The following is a 14,015-nucleotide window of genomic DNA, read 5'->3' on the forward strand; positions in this document are numbered from 1 at the left end:
GGATCCACAATCAATCCATATTTCATAGTCGTTATCATCAATCGACATAGAATCCAAAATCCTCCAATGATCTAGGCTTAATTGTCGTTGATCATCAACAATTCATACTTAATTGTTGTATGAATCGATTATGGTTTGCTTACAAATCTATTTTACTGTTGAGTTCTCTCCATCCTTATATCTCTTTTGTTGCACATCAAGCTGTAAGTATTTATTTGCACTTGCATTTGATTTCTAATTTTTTTTAACCTACATTGATTTAATATCCGTTATCTTCAATGGAAACCCTAGTTTCTCAATCATGCCCGATACTTCAACCTCCTAATCAATGCACATGATGCCACCAGCTCCACCACCTGATTCCACAAAAGAAATCAGAATGAATCTTAAAGACCTCCAAGCACCATCTGGTGGCAGTGACACTGGTGGTGGTGGATGTTCTGTAAAGAAGAGAGGAGCAAGAGCCACAGTGAGTGCTACTCCAAAACAACCAAGAGCTAAGAAACTAAAGAAAGCAACTTCTATACCAAAAAAACAGGGAATCAAAGGTCAAAATCAATCAAGAGGAATATGGATTCCAATATTTGTTTGTTCATGTACAGGGGTCACACAACATTGTTACAAATGGGGTGTAGGTGGGTGGCAATCAACTTGTTGCACCACCTCCATATCTATGTATCCACTACCAGTGAACACAAAACGCAAGGGTGCTAGAATTGCAGGGAGGAAGATGAGTCAAGGGGCATTCAAGACAGTGTTAGAGAAACTTGGATCTGAAAGCTATAACTTTGCTAATACAATTGACCTAAGGGCACATTGGGTAAAAGATAGCACACACAAGTTTGTCACTATCAGGTAAACTGAAAACTGAAACGTTTGTTTGGTTTTCCAACTTGTATATATATGTTTGTGGCCCTTTGCAAAGGTTAAAATGGTAATTTGTAAGTTTATTTATCCATGAATTTTTGCGTCATGAATCATGATACCCAGTTTTTCGGAGCAATTAGACATTTGAGGTTTTACCATAACATTGTTTCAAATTATATTAAAAAAATGCCAGTTTCTTGGCTCTTATTAATGGTATAATTTATGGTTCTTTTTTGCTCTCACTTGTTATTGCAGTTTTTTTTCATTGTAATAGGTTCTTCCTATCATGATTGATATTGGAACCAACAATCACAACTTTCTAGAAAATCCCTTGTGTAACTTTTTTTCTTCTCATCTTGATTTTTTTTTCGAACCTTATTAAGTAAATTACATGTGATTAACATGTAAATCACATATGAATCAAATGTGATATACATGTAATTCACATATGAGTTACATGTGATTCACATGTAAATCACATGTGATTCACATGTAAATCACATGTGATTTACATATGAATTACATGTGATTCACATGTAAATCACATGTTATTCACATATGAATCACATGCAAATCATATATGAATTAGATGTGATTCACATATTATTCACATATAAATCACATGTTATTCACATATGAATCATATGTAATTCATATATGAATTAGATTTGGTTCACATGTAATTCACATATAAATTATATATGATTCACATGTAAATCACATATGAATTACATGTGATTCACATGTAAATCACATGTAATTCACATGTAAATCACAAGTGAATCACATGTCAATTACATGTGATTCACATGTAATCACAAGTGAATCAGATGTGATTCACATGTAAATCACATATGAATTACGTCTATATGCACACATGCATTTTGTGTAAGTATTCTTCGTTAATTATTTTTTAAAATTTTCTTATGAATTTCACATTTAAATCTTAAAAGATACAATCACATGTGAATATCTCATTATATAATCACTTATGAATCTTACATGATATATACATGTGCATGTTCTTGCATTAATCTATTTTTTTTCTGTAGATTTTGAAGAATTTTTGGAAAATATTGAAGATGTGAAAAGTGATAAATTGAAGAAAATATGAAAATCTTGATATGAAGAAATGATAACACTGTGAATCTTTGTATTTTTTTATATTTTATTTTGTATCGAATAAGATACTTATATTATGTTTATAGATTGATCAATAAAAATGAGATTTTTTATAATTACTTACGAATATTATAGTATAACAAATATGCATATATCAGTTGAAAAAATATGCATATATGCACCTAAAACGTTGATTTTTTTGTTAAAAAAATGCGGTTTTGAAAAAAATTGCAATTTTTTATAAAAATCACAGTTTTTTGAAAAAAAAAATGCAGTTTTTTTTGAAAAAATGAAGTCAGTTTTTTTGAAAAAAAAACATGCAATTTTTTTGAAAAACAAAAATATAGTTTTTTTCTAAAAAAAAATGCAGTTTTTTTTTAAATGCAATTTTTTTTTTGAAAAAAAGATGCAGTTTTTTAAAAAATATTTTTTCATTTTTTTAAAAAGTTCATGTTTTTTGAAAAAAAATTAAAAAATCTCAATTTTTTAAAAATATCGAAAATTATTTTTTTTTAAAATAAATCTGAAAATTTGAGTTATTTTGTTAATTTTTAGACATTTATATTAATATAATAAAAAACACAAAAAAATTAAACATTAAATGAGATTTGTAAAATGACGATTATGTTTTAACAAATTATTTTTGATCCAACACTTCACTTTCAGTTTTCGGGTTCTCGGGGAACTTTTATATATATATATATATATATATATATATATATATATATATATATATATATAACGGCTAATTGTCATGTCACCTATGAGTGGAACAAAGAGTGTAAAAAAGACACGAGCACACATGATGATCACTCATGGCAAGAACAATAGTGCATTATTATTCTAATCACCAATTTTAGTAGTTTATTCTTCTGAAAAAGTAATGTTTCCTTATAATTGTAAAAACTATAATACTTATATCAAAGAAACATACTCGTCGGTATAATTACAAAATTTATCTAATCGATCATGATTATAAAGTTTATAATTTTGTTTAACATTTCATAGTTTCTAATTTGTACGACACGTATCTATAAAATCTTAGATATTGTTAATGATATCATAAAATATGATTTGACGTAAGAACTTGTTAGTGAAGTTTTTGTTTCGGTGGGGATCCTATCACGAATTCAAATGATTAATTAGCAATCCAAATATATCACGAAAAATATCGAATAATTAGTTTAATAAAATAAGCGTAAATGAAAATGCAATAAAATGACTAAGATAAAGCAAATAAAGAAACTCAAAGACGAGATCAATTAATGTGTTTCTACCACCACGGGGATGGTGTATGTCGATGAAGGAGAAACGAACGTGTTATACGTCGATCAATTCAAATCGGGAGTTATAAATCACTTATAATGTGAACAAAAGAAGGATAGAAAGAGCTTAATCTTTAAGAAAATCATTGAAGAAAATTATATGACAAAAACTATAGCTTAGTATGCCCATTGGGTCCAATATAATCTCTCATGAGTTCCAAGTGATTTCGTCCGATTTTCATGAGGCCATGTCGAAATCAAACATGAAACAAAATGCTCCATAGATGAAACGTAGTAGCTTAGACCATCAGGTGAACAATTCTTCTCCAACTTTGCTTTTTCCAATTTATCAAATGGTTGCGTATCATCAAAAACAACAGTTGAATCATTCATGAGCATCAACACTTTCCACTTATATTCAAATCTCATCGATACTATTAGCACTTAGATAGCTACACTCTTTATTTTATTTTTTATCGGTAACTATAGTTTACAAAAAAAATGATTGAAAACTTAGCATATATACACATTCCTTTATTAACTGAAAAAGGGTTAAATTCCGTCAAAAGATGAATTTGTTAAAAACGTTGAAACATAGTAAAGATGTCCTTCAAGTTGTCAATTACACATTACTCCACATGTTGTTGCGTGTCTAGCTTTGGTATCAACTTCATGTTCTTTCGCGATTGTGATTAGTAATTATAAATGTAATTTTCAAACACTGAGTTAGTTACTATGGTAACATGTTATTAATAAGGTTTTTGTTATAAATATGTAACTAACTTTAATATTGTAAAATATTTATTTATCCACAAGAGAAAAGTGTTTCCATAGAATTAGAAAGAAACGAAGAGAAAACATTCTTAAAATTCAACGATCTGTGTTAACGTTTACGCGTAGGAAGAGGGATGACTATAAATACACCGATTACCACAAATGATACATGAACACGAACACGAACACCCTTGTGGCCGCCTTTTATTACGCCTTTTTCCACTCTCCGCTTTCCACCCTGTTTTTAAATTCAATATTATTTCTAATCCCTTCATTCCAACGCCCAAATCCACTCCTCCTATCAATCTACCGATTTTCGATCCTTAATTTCACGTTTCGTTTCTTTTGTTTCGATTTCGAGATTCCCTGTCTTTTGTTGCTTTGGTGATCACTAATTAATTTATTGGATGACAACCGGTGGCGCCACCCCCATATCCACCACCGGCAGTCCACGATTCGGGGGTGTATCAGCCCACCGCCGCCGTGGCTTGGAACAAACAAACGATGTCGCGGCGGCATCCACAGACTCCGACGCTGTCAACAACAACATAATTGGAATGGGAATGGGACACCCCATTCATCTTCATCAACAGCAACAACAGCAACAGGAGAAACACCGGCATCAGAACATCAACGACTGTATAGCGGAAGCTGCCGTTGATTGTTTTCGTAGCTACACCGCCAATCACATCCAGATTCACCATAACAGTAACAATAATAACGTCAACCGAAAAGGCTCGATTGAGGTTCGTAATTATGGAAAGCTAGGGAACAATCTCAGGCGCACGGTGCTCGGGATTCTCATTCTTCTGGTGGGTTTAAGTGTTTTTGTTAAGTTTTCATACATGGCCGTAACCAATGTGGCGGAGATGGAGGTGGAGGTGGTGGGGAGGAGAGCTTCCAACGCCCAAATGTTGATTTTGAGGGACTATAAACGCGATATAATCAAGGCTCAGAGAGCTTTAGCAGACATTGTTTCCTCAACATCTTCCATGCCTAAAAGGGTGTATGAGAAGTCCCTTTACAATCCTGTAAGCTTGCTTATTAACCTTTCAACTTAAACCATGTATAACAACAATCAACTAATTCTCTTGTTATTATTATATTTTTTAATTCGGTTAACAAATTATTTGTCAATTTATTCATTAAATTGGGGCAAATATTATTTCTTTCTGTATTGACATGGTTTTATTCAAAATATCAGTAACTAAATAATCCAAACAAAATAATTTGTTATGTACCTTAAAGAAAATTAAAAAATGTGCCAATCAAAAAATAATCTGTTGAACAAATGATTTATTGTACTTCTGCTTTATATACAAAAATCAAAACACAATATAGTTCATGCGTATAAAACTGTAATACGTAGAAAAGAAAGGACAATAAAAGAAGGTTAAAAAAGTCATTTGATATTATAAAGTAATAAATTTTCCGTTATGGATTGACCCATAAAAATAAGTGATGGGCAGCCAACGTATTCAATTGGTGGAATGTTTTGTCATTTGTGCGTTTGACAAAACACATAAACCAAACCGCGTGAAAACCCTGCCCACGTGGATCTTTTATTGACCGTTGGGCAGCTGTTTACTTAAAGTACCGTTTTACCCTTGTTCCATACCAGTTTCTACTTTTGAGTCTAAATAAATCAAGGACCAAGCAGTCAAATAACAAAGAGTATGGTAGCCATTTAATAACCTCATAAATACTTGCTATTGTTGTTATTTAGATCTTATTTAAGCTTATAGTTTAATTACTTGTATAAATAATTTATAAATTGTAACAACTTATTTTGTTTCCTTAGGCCCCAGAAATCTGGATGAAATCAAACAGCAGTCGCTATCATCAATGCATTGCTAGACCTCGGAATCAAAGCAGTAAGTCACGATTATTTTAGGCTTTTCAGTTGTAAACAAATTATAATTTTTTATATTTACATTTGAATAAAATCAAATAAGAATAGATAAACTTATATTTATTTCAATGACAATTATTTATTAATTTCTGGAAAGATATTCTGATTTTTTATTTTACATTTTAGAGAGCAGCTCCATAACAAACGGATATCTTCTCGTTCATGCTAACGGCGGATTGAACCAAATGAGGACAGGGGTGAGTTCTTATCCCTCCAAATTTGTTATTTTAAGAATTCTTACAATGTTACAATTTTTCTATTTTTAGTAAGGGTTAAACCAATGTTAATTATTATTATATATCTCAGATATCTACTTTTAATAAAACCAACCTTATTTATAACGTCAGATATGTGACATGGTGGCTATCGCCAAGATGATGAACGCCACTCTCGTTCTCCCATCTCTTGATCATCAATCATTTTGGACAGATCCCAGGTAAAATCTCGATCAACTTTTACTCTATCATTCAAATTTCAATCACAGTAAATAACTCAGTAATAAGTAACTAATGTCACATTTCGTTTTTCTAGTGATTTTAAGGACATTTTTGATTGGAAACATTTCATCAATGATTTGAAAGATGATGTCCATATTGTCGAGTCTTTACCACCAGAATACGAAACCCAAAAGCCATTTGACAAGGCTCCAGTTTCGTGGTCAAAGGTATATATATATATATATACACATCAATCTTTGAAACCATAATATAAAAATATATTAAAAAATATATATATATTTTAATGATTTAGGCAAGTTACTATAGAGGGGAAATGAGGCAATTATTACGAAAACACAAAGTGGTGAAATTTACTCATTCCGATTCAAGGCTGGTCAACAATGGTCTCCCGTCGTCTTATCAAAAGCTCAGATGCCGCGCAAATTACGAGGCTCTTCGTTACTCAGATGAGATCGAAAGCCTCGGTAAAAAACTCGTTGCTAGACTAAGAAGCGATGATGAACCCTATATCGCTTTACATTTAAGGTAGCAAAAACGCCAAGTGATTAATTTAATTTGTAACATAAAGAATCAATGAACGAATGAATTCATGCGATATGAATTTGCAGGTATGAGAAGGATATGCTGGCATTTACAGGCTGCAGCCATAACCTAACAACAGAAGAACATCAAGAACTTGAAACAATGAGATATAATGTGAAGCATTGGAAAGAAAAAGACATCAATGGCACTGAAAAGAGACAACAAGGAGGGTGTCCAATGTCACCAAGAGAAGCTGCTTTGTTCCTAAAAGCCATGGGGTACCCCACAAACACCAAAATCTACATAGTTGCTGGTGAAATCTACGGTAATAAAAGCATGGACGCCTTCAGAAGCGAGTACCCAAACGTCTTTTCACATTCTACCCTTGCAACCCCAGAAGAGTTAACCACCCTTAAACATTTTCAAAACCGGTTAGCCGCCCTCGACTACATTGTTGCGCTTAAAAGCGACGTGTTTGCTTATTCGTATGACGGGAACATGGCTAAGGCGGTTCAAGGGCACCGCCGGTTTGAGGGTTTCTTGAAAACGATTAGCCCTGACAGGTTAAACTTTGTCAGACTGATTGATCAGTTTGACAAAGGTGAGCTTTCTTGGGAACAGTTTTGTTCCCAAGTAAAGCTCATTCATAAGGACCGGATCGGCGCACCTTACAAAAGGAGGCCTGGTCCGTCTCCGAAATTGGAAGAGAGTTTTTATGCCAACCCTTTTCCCGGGTGTATTTGTGGTGTTTCAAAGAAGAAAAGCAGTCATGTACTGCCCGAACAAAAACCGGGCAGTGGGAATTCGCTTCGGTCACCTAAATAGTTATTTTTTGGTGTCGGTTGTACAGTAATTAAAACACGCGTATAGAGGGTAGCCCCGTGACATAGGATTAAACGTTGAAATTTTTTGAAAAAACGTAGATTTTAGGAACAAGGCGAATACGGGTTTGGACAGAGATGGGTAGCTTATTCGGGTATTTTTTTTTTTTTTTTTTTTTGCTTACGTTGTTTAAAATTTAAAAGGTATTAAGAGTATTGCACATTCATTTTACTTTTCTTTTTTCTTTGGTGAAACTTGCTCTACAATGTCGGGAACATAAAGATGGTTTTGATTTGTTAATGAGAGAAATAAGAAGGACAAGATGCCATTAGGCTTAAGGACCGTGTTAGGACGATGACCCGGGACCGGTTCTTTAATGCATCTCTTGTCATTGTTTTGCTACATGTCAAGTGACAATGACCCCACGACAATCGACTAAACCAGGTACAGAGGTCCCAAAGAGTCTACCCATCCATCTTCATCTGTATTGTTTTGGATCAGATTGAGACTACAACTAATATCAATAGCATAAAAATTACAGTATTTTGTCACAACCAAAAAGATCGAACAACCATATGAATATATCATAATATGATATCACAGTACATGACAGTCTTTGTGGCAGTAATATAAAATTTGCTGTTTTTTTCTTCCGTCCAAAAAGATAGAATATGAACCATGCCAAATAGTTTAGGTAGTAAATTTTTCTCTCATTACTAAATTGTTAGACCTTTTTGTTAAAAAGATCACTATACTTTGACCACTTTTTAAAGTTGATGACTTGATGTATATATCTACGTAGTATATATCTACGTAGACATATGATATTTCCACTTAATAATTTGATTAATCCATATAAGTTACAATATATTTGCAATTATCGTACAAGTTAGTAAAACATATATTTCAAGTTGATGAATCAATTTATTAAGTGGAAATATCACTTTCTTGTTTAATATGTTACTAAATTAGTTGATATTGATATATAACCTTTATTGATATATAGGCTTTATTGATATATAACCTTGATTGATATTGATATATAACCTTTATGTATATATCTAATCAGGATGTAGATATTGGTATGCTTTGTGTTACTAAATTAACATTTTTATTTTTAATATGTTAAGAAACACCCTACTTGCAAAGAAATTAGTTTGTAACCCAAATAAACAAAAATAATATAAAATCGGTTGTGAATTAGAATTAGCCCAATTAAATAATGTAAAGTGCGTACTTTCCAGATCCGAATCAGCACTTTGTATCTGTGGTTATCAAGTAAGAAACAAGTTACATGCTAAAGCTAATAAAACACAAAAAGCATTCACTATTCAAATGCCACTAAAACACTATCTTGGATTTCTTTATGTGATTTGAGGCCAACATATCAATTAGATTATTTTTTAAATGAAAAAAGAAAACAATATGCTACCAAAAAAAACCCATCATCATCTTGTGCATAGCATAATTAGAATTTAGAAACAAAACAAACACTAGATTCAGAAGATTTAATAACTGAAATTTAGTAACACGATAACAACAAACAGTTACAAGATCACCACAAGCAAAATCCATTTACAATTCACAAGAAATATGGAATAACATCTAAACAACTAGTGAAATGCTTCTTTCTTACCTATTGCTTCTCATTTGATGAGGATTTATTAAGAACCACATGTTTCATAGCATAATCTTCAGGGGCAATCGGTCGTCTTTTTGCAAATATTGTCCACATAAACATACCAATAAAGCTTCCTAATGCTCCTAATCCGATTCCAAGTATGAGGGCAGAAAGAATCCTCATAACACAATCACTTTTCTTATGAATCTTGATCTCGTTTTCTTCCCTTTCTTTGAAAACCATAGGATCCAAAGGTTCAGAATGCATCCAATCTGGTGATTGCCTTGTTTTAAAGCTCCATGAATACAGATTACAGAGTTGTGAAGAGTTCCCATTTGATGAAGTTAACCCCACGAAAAAACCCTCATTTCCAGGCCAGATTTTAGCCAGATCAATTCGATGGAATAACAACGGGTCAACAGGACGGGTTTCACCATATCTATTCAATCTAACCTCCAATCGCCTTGAACTTGATTGGTAATCGATCCAAACTTGCAATCGATTACCACTTTTGAGTCCCAAATTGACGGAAGATAAGTTCATTGCTTTCAACGACACAAAACTAGATAAATCGATCCCGATATGATTCTCATTCATATCACCATACTTATCGTCCATCGATGTGTCAAATTCGACACTTAAGAACTTGAAATTATCCCCATTTGGCAACCCGAATGACCCATTATCGTCGAACAGATCCACGGGATACCCATCTGAAAACACAACAAAAGCTAAACCATCTCCATTTTTCGAGTCCGGCGAAATTGAAAACGAGAAGTATGTGGAGAGCGACACCAATTTCTTGGGGATTCCACCATAGAACTTGATGGGGTTTTTGTAAATCACTCGACCAGCACTAGAAACTGATGGAGCAGTGAGTTGTAGAGACGAACCATCGTTAACAGCTTTTGCATCACCATAAAGTGCAAGAACAGACTCAAAACTTGAATTCCAACCAAAATTCTTGAAAGAAAAAGACGAATTGGTGTCTGCGAGTAGGGATTCGAAGGAAAGGGTCAAGAAATAGAGGACTATGAAGTACCTTGAGCTGGGAAATGCGGCCATGTTTCCTGTGTAAATGTAAATTTCTCCTGTTTCTGAACTTTAAAACGGAATATATGAAGAACCCATTGAGGAATTAATGCTAGGGTTTGAGGATTGAAGATGATAAACTTGTGGGGGAATGGTAGAGAGAGAGAGAGGGAGAGAGAGATTGGAGGTTGTGAAAATTAAATATGGGGATTTATTTGAGTGGGTTCTGCTACTGCAGGGGTCTCTGATTCTCTCTCACTTTTTGTTCAGTGGTTGCTGACTTGGGAGTAGAAGAATAAAAGGGTGGTGGGGTGGAATCTTTTTACTACTATGTCCTCACATTTCTTTTATTTACACTTTGCTACCTCCAATCTCACTTTCCTTTCATTTAAGACCACCTCCGAATTCGGCAAATCTTTAAAAATTATAACATATCGAATCCTCTTTTTGTTTTTCTCTCTTTCTAAAAAAGAATAGAAGTAAAGGTTGGCAGATGTTTAATTTGGGTCATAGATAAAAAAGACCGAATTAATATTCAAAGGTGAAATATGTTTCTTATTTGAATGGTTAAAAGACAACATTTATATACAATATATTGGAATTAGTTGTAAAAGAATATCAAAGGTCATGGAGGGACAAAAGAATCTTCGTTGATTCTCATAACTTAGTTGTTTTAGTTGTTACGAAGATATGTATTTACATACATCTTTTTAATTCAATATGATAGTTCTTTACTTGGTTCATGTTATCATGTACATATACATATCTTTGGATATGTATTTACAGTTAAATATAGTGCAGTGTCTCAAAAAAAGAGATAACAACATTAATTAAGTGATCATCACTATATTCTAACTTTTTATACAAAAAAAATATTTAATTTTTTATGTTTGTAAATACATATCACATATGATACAAGTACATAAAGAACCATCTATAGTTTTATCCTTATACCCATTGTATTTGTAGATCAAATGAATTTATTCGCCATCAAATGTAAAAATTAAATTTAAAAATAAAATAAATATAAATAAAAAAAAAAAAAATCTATAAACAGCCACTCTTTGTAAGTATTACCGTAAAATGAGTTGATTACAATAAAATTTACTTTACCGGGTTTTTTGTAAATACGGAAAGTGAAGTGGCATATGTGCAAAAACTGTAATTCCGTAGGGGACAGCTGTTACTAGGATACGTAGAATAAATTGAAAACTTTACTTTTTCCCTTTATTTCACGTGAATTTTCCATTTAAAATTGTTAATTGTTGTTGGAAGAAAACGAAAGGAGCACAAAAGAATATGTGGGTGGTCGGATGCATAGGTTTACTACACATGAAATTAATATATATATATATATATATATATATATATATATATATATATATATATATATATATATATATATATATATATATATATATATATAAATGTTAGGAATAGTAAACTTCCTGTTTTTTTATAGAACAGGTCCCTATACAATTGTTGGGCTTCAAAGTTACGAATAGTAAATTTGGATGATTTTTTTGGCAACTTTACGCTTAATTCTTTAGCAATTTTGACACTTTTGGTCATTCTAATCAATATTTTTACACTTTTTTAGAACCTTTTAATATTTAAAGTTTTGTCACAAAACTTTAACGGTTTGACAACTTTGATCCCTTTTCTAAAAAGTTGTTAAATCTCACCCTTTAATTTTTTAGTTATTTTGACACTTCTGGTCATTGCAGTCAAAACTTTCACATTTTTTCATAAAAACATGAAAAAAAAAATGGTCTGGGCAAAGCTCGGGCTTTTCATCCTTTTATTATCTACGAATGTCATATTTATCGATTCGGAAACAACATTGAAAGTTTCTGGCAAAAAAATAGCCCTTTTGTATTTGGCAAAAAAAAACAAAATACATTTACTCTTTATTTTCAAATATAAACTCGGATGGTCATTTAAAACGTAAAATGTTGCATGATTAACCTCTAACAACATAAAATGATTATATAATCCATTTAATTTATTTTTGAAATTTCTAATTATCTTTATCTATTAAGAAAATAAATTAGGGGTCTCATTTAATTCCTCTCTCTCTCTCTCTCTCTCTCTCTATTTTACTCCAATTCGGAGGGACCCTTTTTATTGTCTTCCTTATAGAGGCTGCCAGCCCTTTTTCATATTGATGATTTTAATATTATCAACATATTTTTGTATAATTATTATCAATAATGAGATATGTCGAACTCCGTTTGTTAACCGAGTTTGGAGGTGTGGGGTGCACACTTGGTGTAAAAAATATGAACTTAGGATTACAGGGGGTTTGAGGGCAGCGCCCTTAGGTGCAGGGTTCCAAAGGGCTACAACCCCTTAGGGGGTCTAGGGGCAGCGCTCCTACTAGAGTCCAAGGGGCAGAACCCCTAGCTATGGTGTAGGTATTGGTTGTCTCCAATAATTACCATGTTATGGCGCCATTTTTTGTTTAACCGATTGTATCCACTTTTCCCTCTAGTATAAGAACTTTTTTCTGGTTCCGGTAAAGGGTTGAACATTCATATACTCGAAATTATATCATAATTTCTCTATCTCTCACTAACACATCAAGCAAGGTATTTTGTGTTTTCAATCTGAATTAGGCTTGTAATTCGGAATGGTTTATTCTTGGATTATCCCACTTCTAAATTCGTGTACCCTAGGTAAAAGGGACGAATGACAGCTTTCAGAAAGTATTAGATAAACACGATCCTTGAATCTATCTAAGTCTATATTTATTGTTATTTTGATCCCTTTATTTTCAAACATTTCATCGCCTTTAATCCAACTATACAAAACCCTCCCCAAAAAAGCTTCAAAATTGCAGACAAGATGGAGATATAGATGTCGAATATCGATCCAATAGGAATAGATGGAGTTTGTAAAACCTGGAACATCTGGACACACGCGAAATTTGAAGCAACAACTGTGTGATTCCAGTTGTCGCCTTAAAATCATCGATCCGTACTCACCCCCTTACCCCTACGCATGGATCGGGTGGTTGCTCTTCTATGAACCTTCAGTGATGGAAACTGTTGGGCATTTATTCAAAAATCCGGTTTCACAACCTGTAAAATTGACAATGGAAGCTTTAAATTGTTGAATAAAACTAAAACTATTTTACCCACCAATGATCATTTTGCAAGAGTTAGAAAGATTAAAACAACCATATAAGGGAAATCATAACAACCTTTGAAGACTTTGATCCTCATAGGAGGTTGGAAGTTGATAAAGTGTGGCATGAAACTCTAAAACAAGAGTTCTTTACAAGTATCCACCAAGTAAGAGTAGAACCATCAAAACATGCTAGTATTCACCTGTAATTTGTTATTCATAAGCCTTTGAAATATATACCAAATATATGTTCAAAGGTGAAGCAACAAAGGGACATTCTTAAACCTCCAAATGCAAGAGAATGGAGGATAATGGAGGCTTGCAAAACTTGAAATTTGGTAGCCCCATAGAGAGCAAGGATCTCTCGTTTTTGGCACTCCAAGAGGAAGAAGAAGAATGCTTGCAAGAAGTGAAGTCTTATGCTTCCATACCTTAACTTTTATACTAGAAAAAAGCTAATAAAGCATCTTACATAAAGTAAGTTAAAGCAT

General features: G+C 32.7%; 2 protein-coding genes and 1 pseudogene across 2 annotated transcripts; 2 read left to right on the top strand and 1 right to left on the bottom strand.

Annotated features, from left to right (window-relative positions):
- The first annotated feature begins 244 nt into the window (after positions 1–244).
- Positions 245–859, top strand: LOC145009822 (protein BASIC PENTACYSTEINE1 pseudogene; annotated as a pseudogene).
- A 3,330-nt stretch (positions 860–4,189) lies between these two features.
- On the top strand, positions 4,190–7,973 carry LOC145011097 (O-fucosyltransferase 28-like). Its single transcript, XM_078969728.1, has 7 exons — positions 4,190–5,059; positions 5,830–5,902; positions 6,067–6,137; positions 6,288–6,376; positions 6,472–6,604; positions 6,691–6,923; positions 7,007–7,973. Exons 1-7 carry the CDS (start codon positions 4,436–4,438, stop codon positions 7,743–7,745), a joined length of 1,962 nt encoding a protein of 653 aa, XP_078825854.1. The 5' UTR covers positions 4,190–4,435; the 3' UTR covers positions 7,746–7,973.
- A 1,243-nt stretch (positions 7,974–9,216) lies between these two features.
- On the bottom strand, positions 9,217–10,675 carry LOC145011098 (Concanavalin A-like lectin family protein). The gene has a single exon (XM_078969729.1). The coding sequence runs from the start codon at positions 10,426–10,428 to the stop codon at positions 9,379–9,381; it is 1,050 nt and encodes a 349-aa protein (XP_078825855.1). The 5' UTR covers positions 10,429–10,675; the 3' UTR covers positions 9,217–9,378.
- Positions 10,676–14,015: the final 3,340 nt, after the last annotated feature.

Source organism: Lactuca saligna, chromosome 8 (genome assembly GCF_052625555.1).
Source record: "Lactuca saligna cultivar CGN05327 chromosome 8, ASM5262555v1, whole genome shotgun sequence".
NCBI lineage: Eukaryota > Viridiplantae > Streptophyta > Magnoliopsida > Asterales > Asteraceae > Lactuca > Lactuca saligna.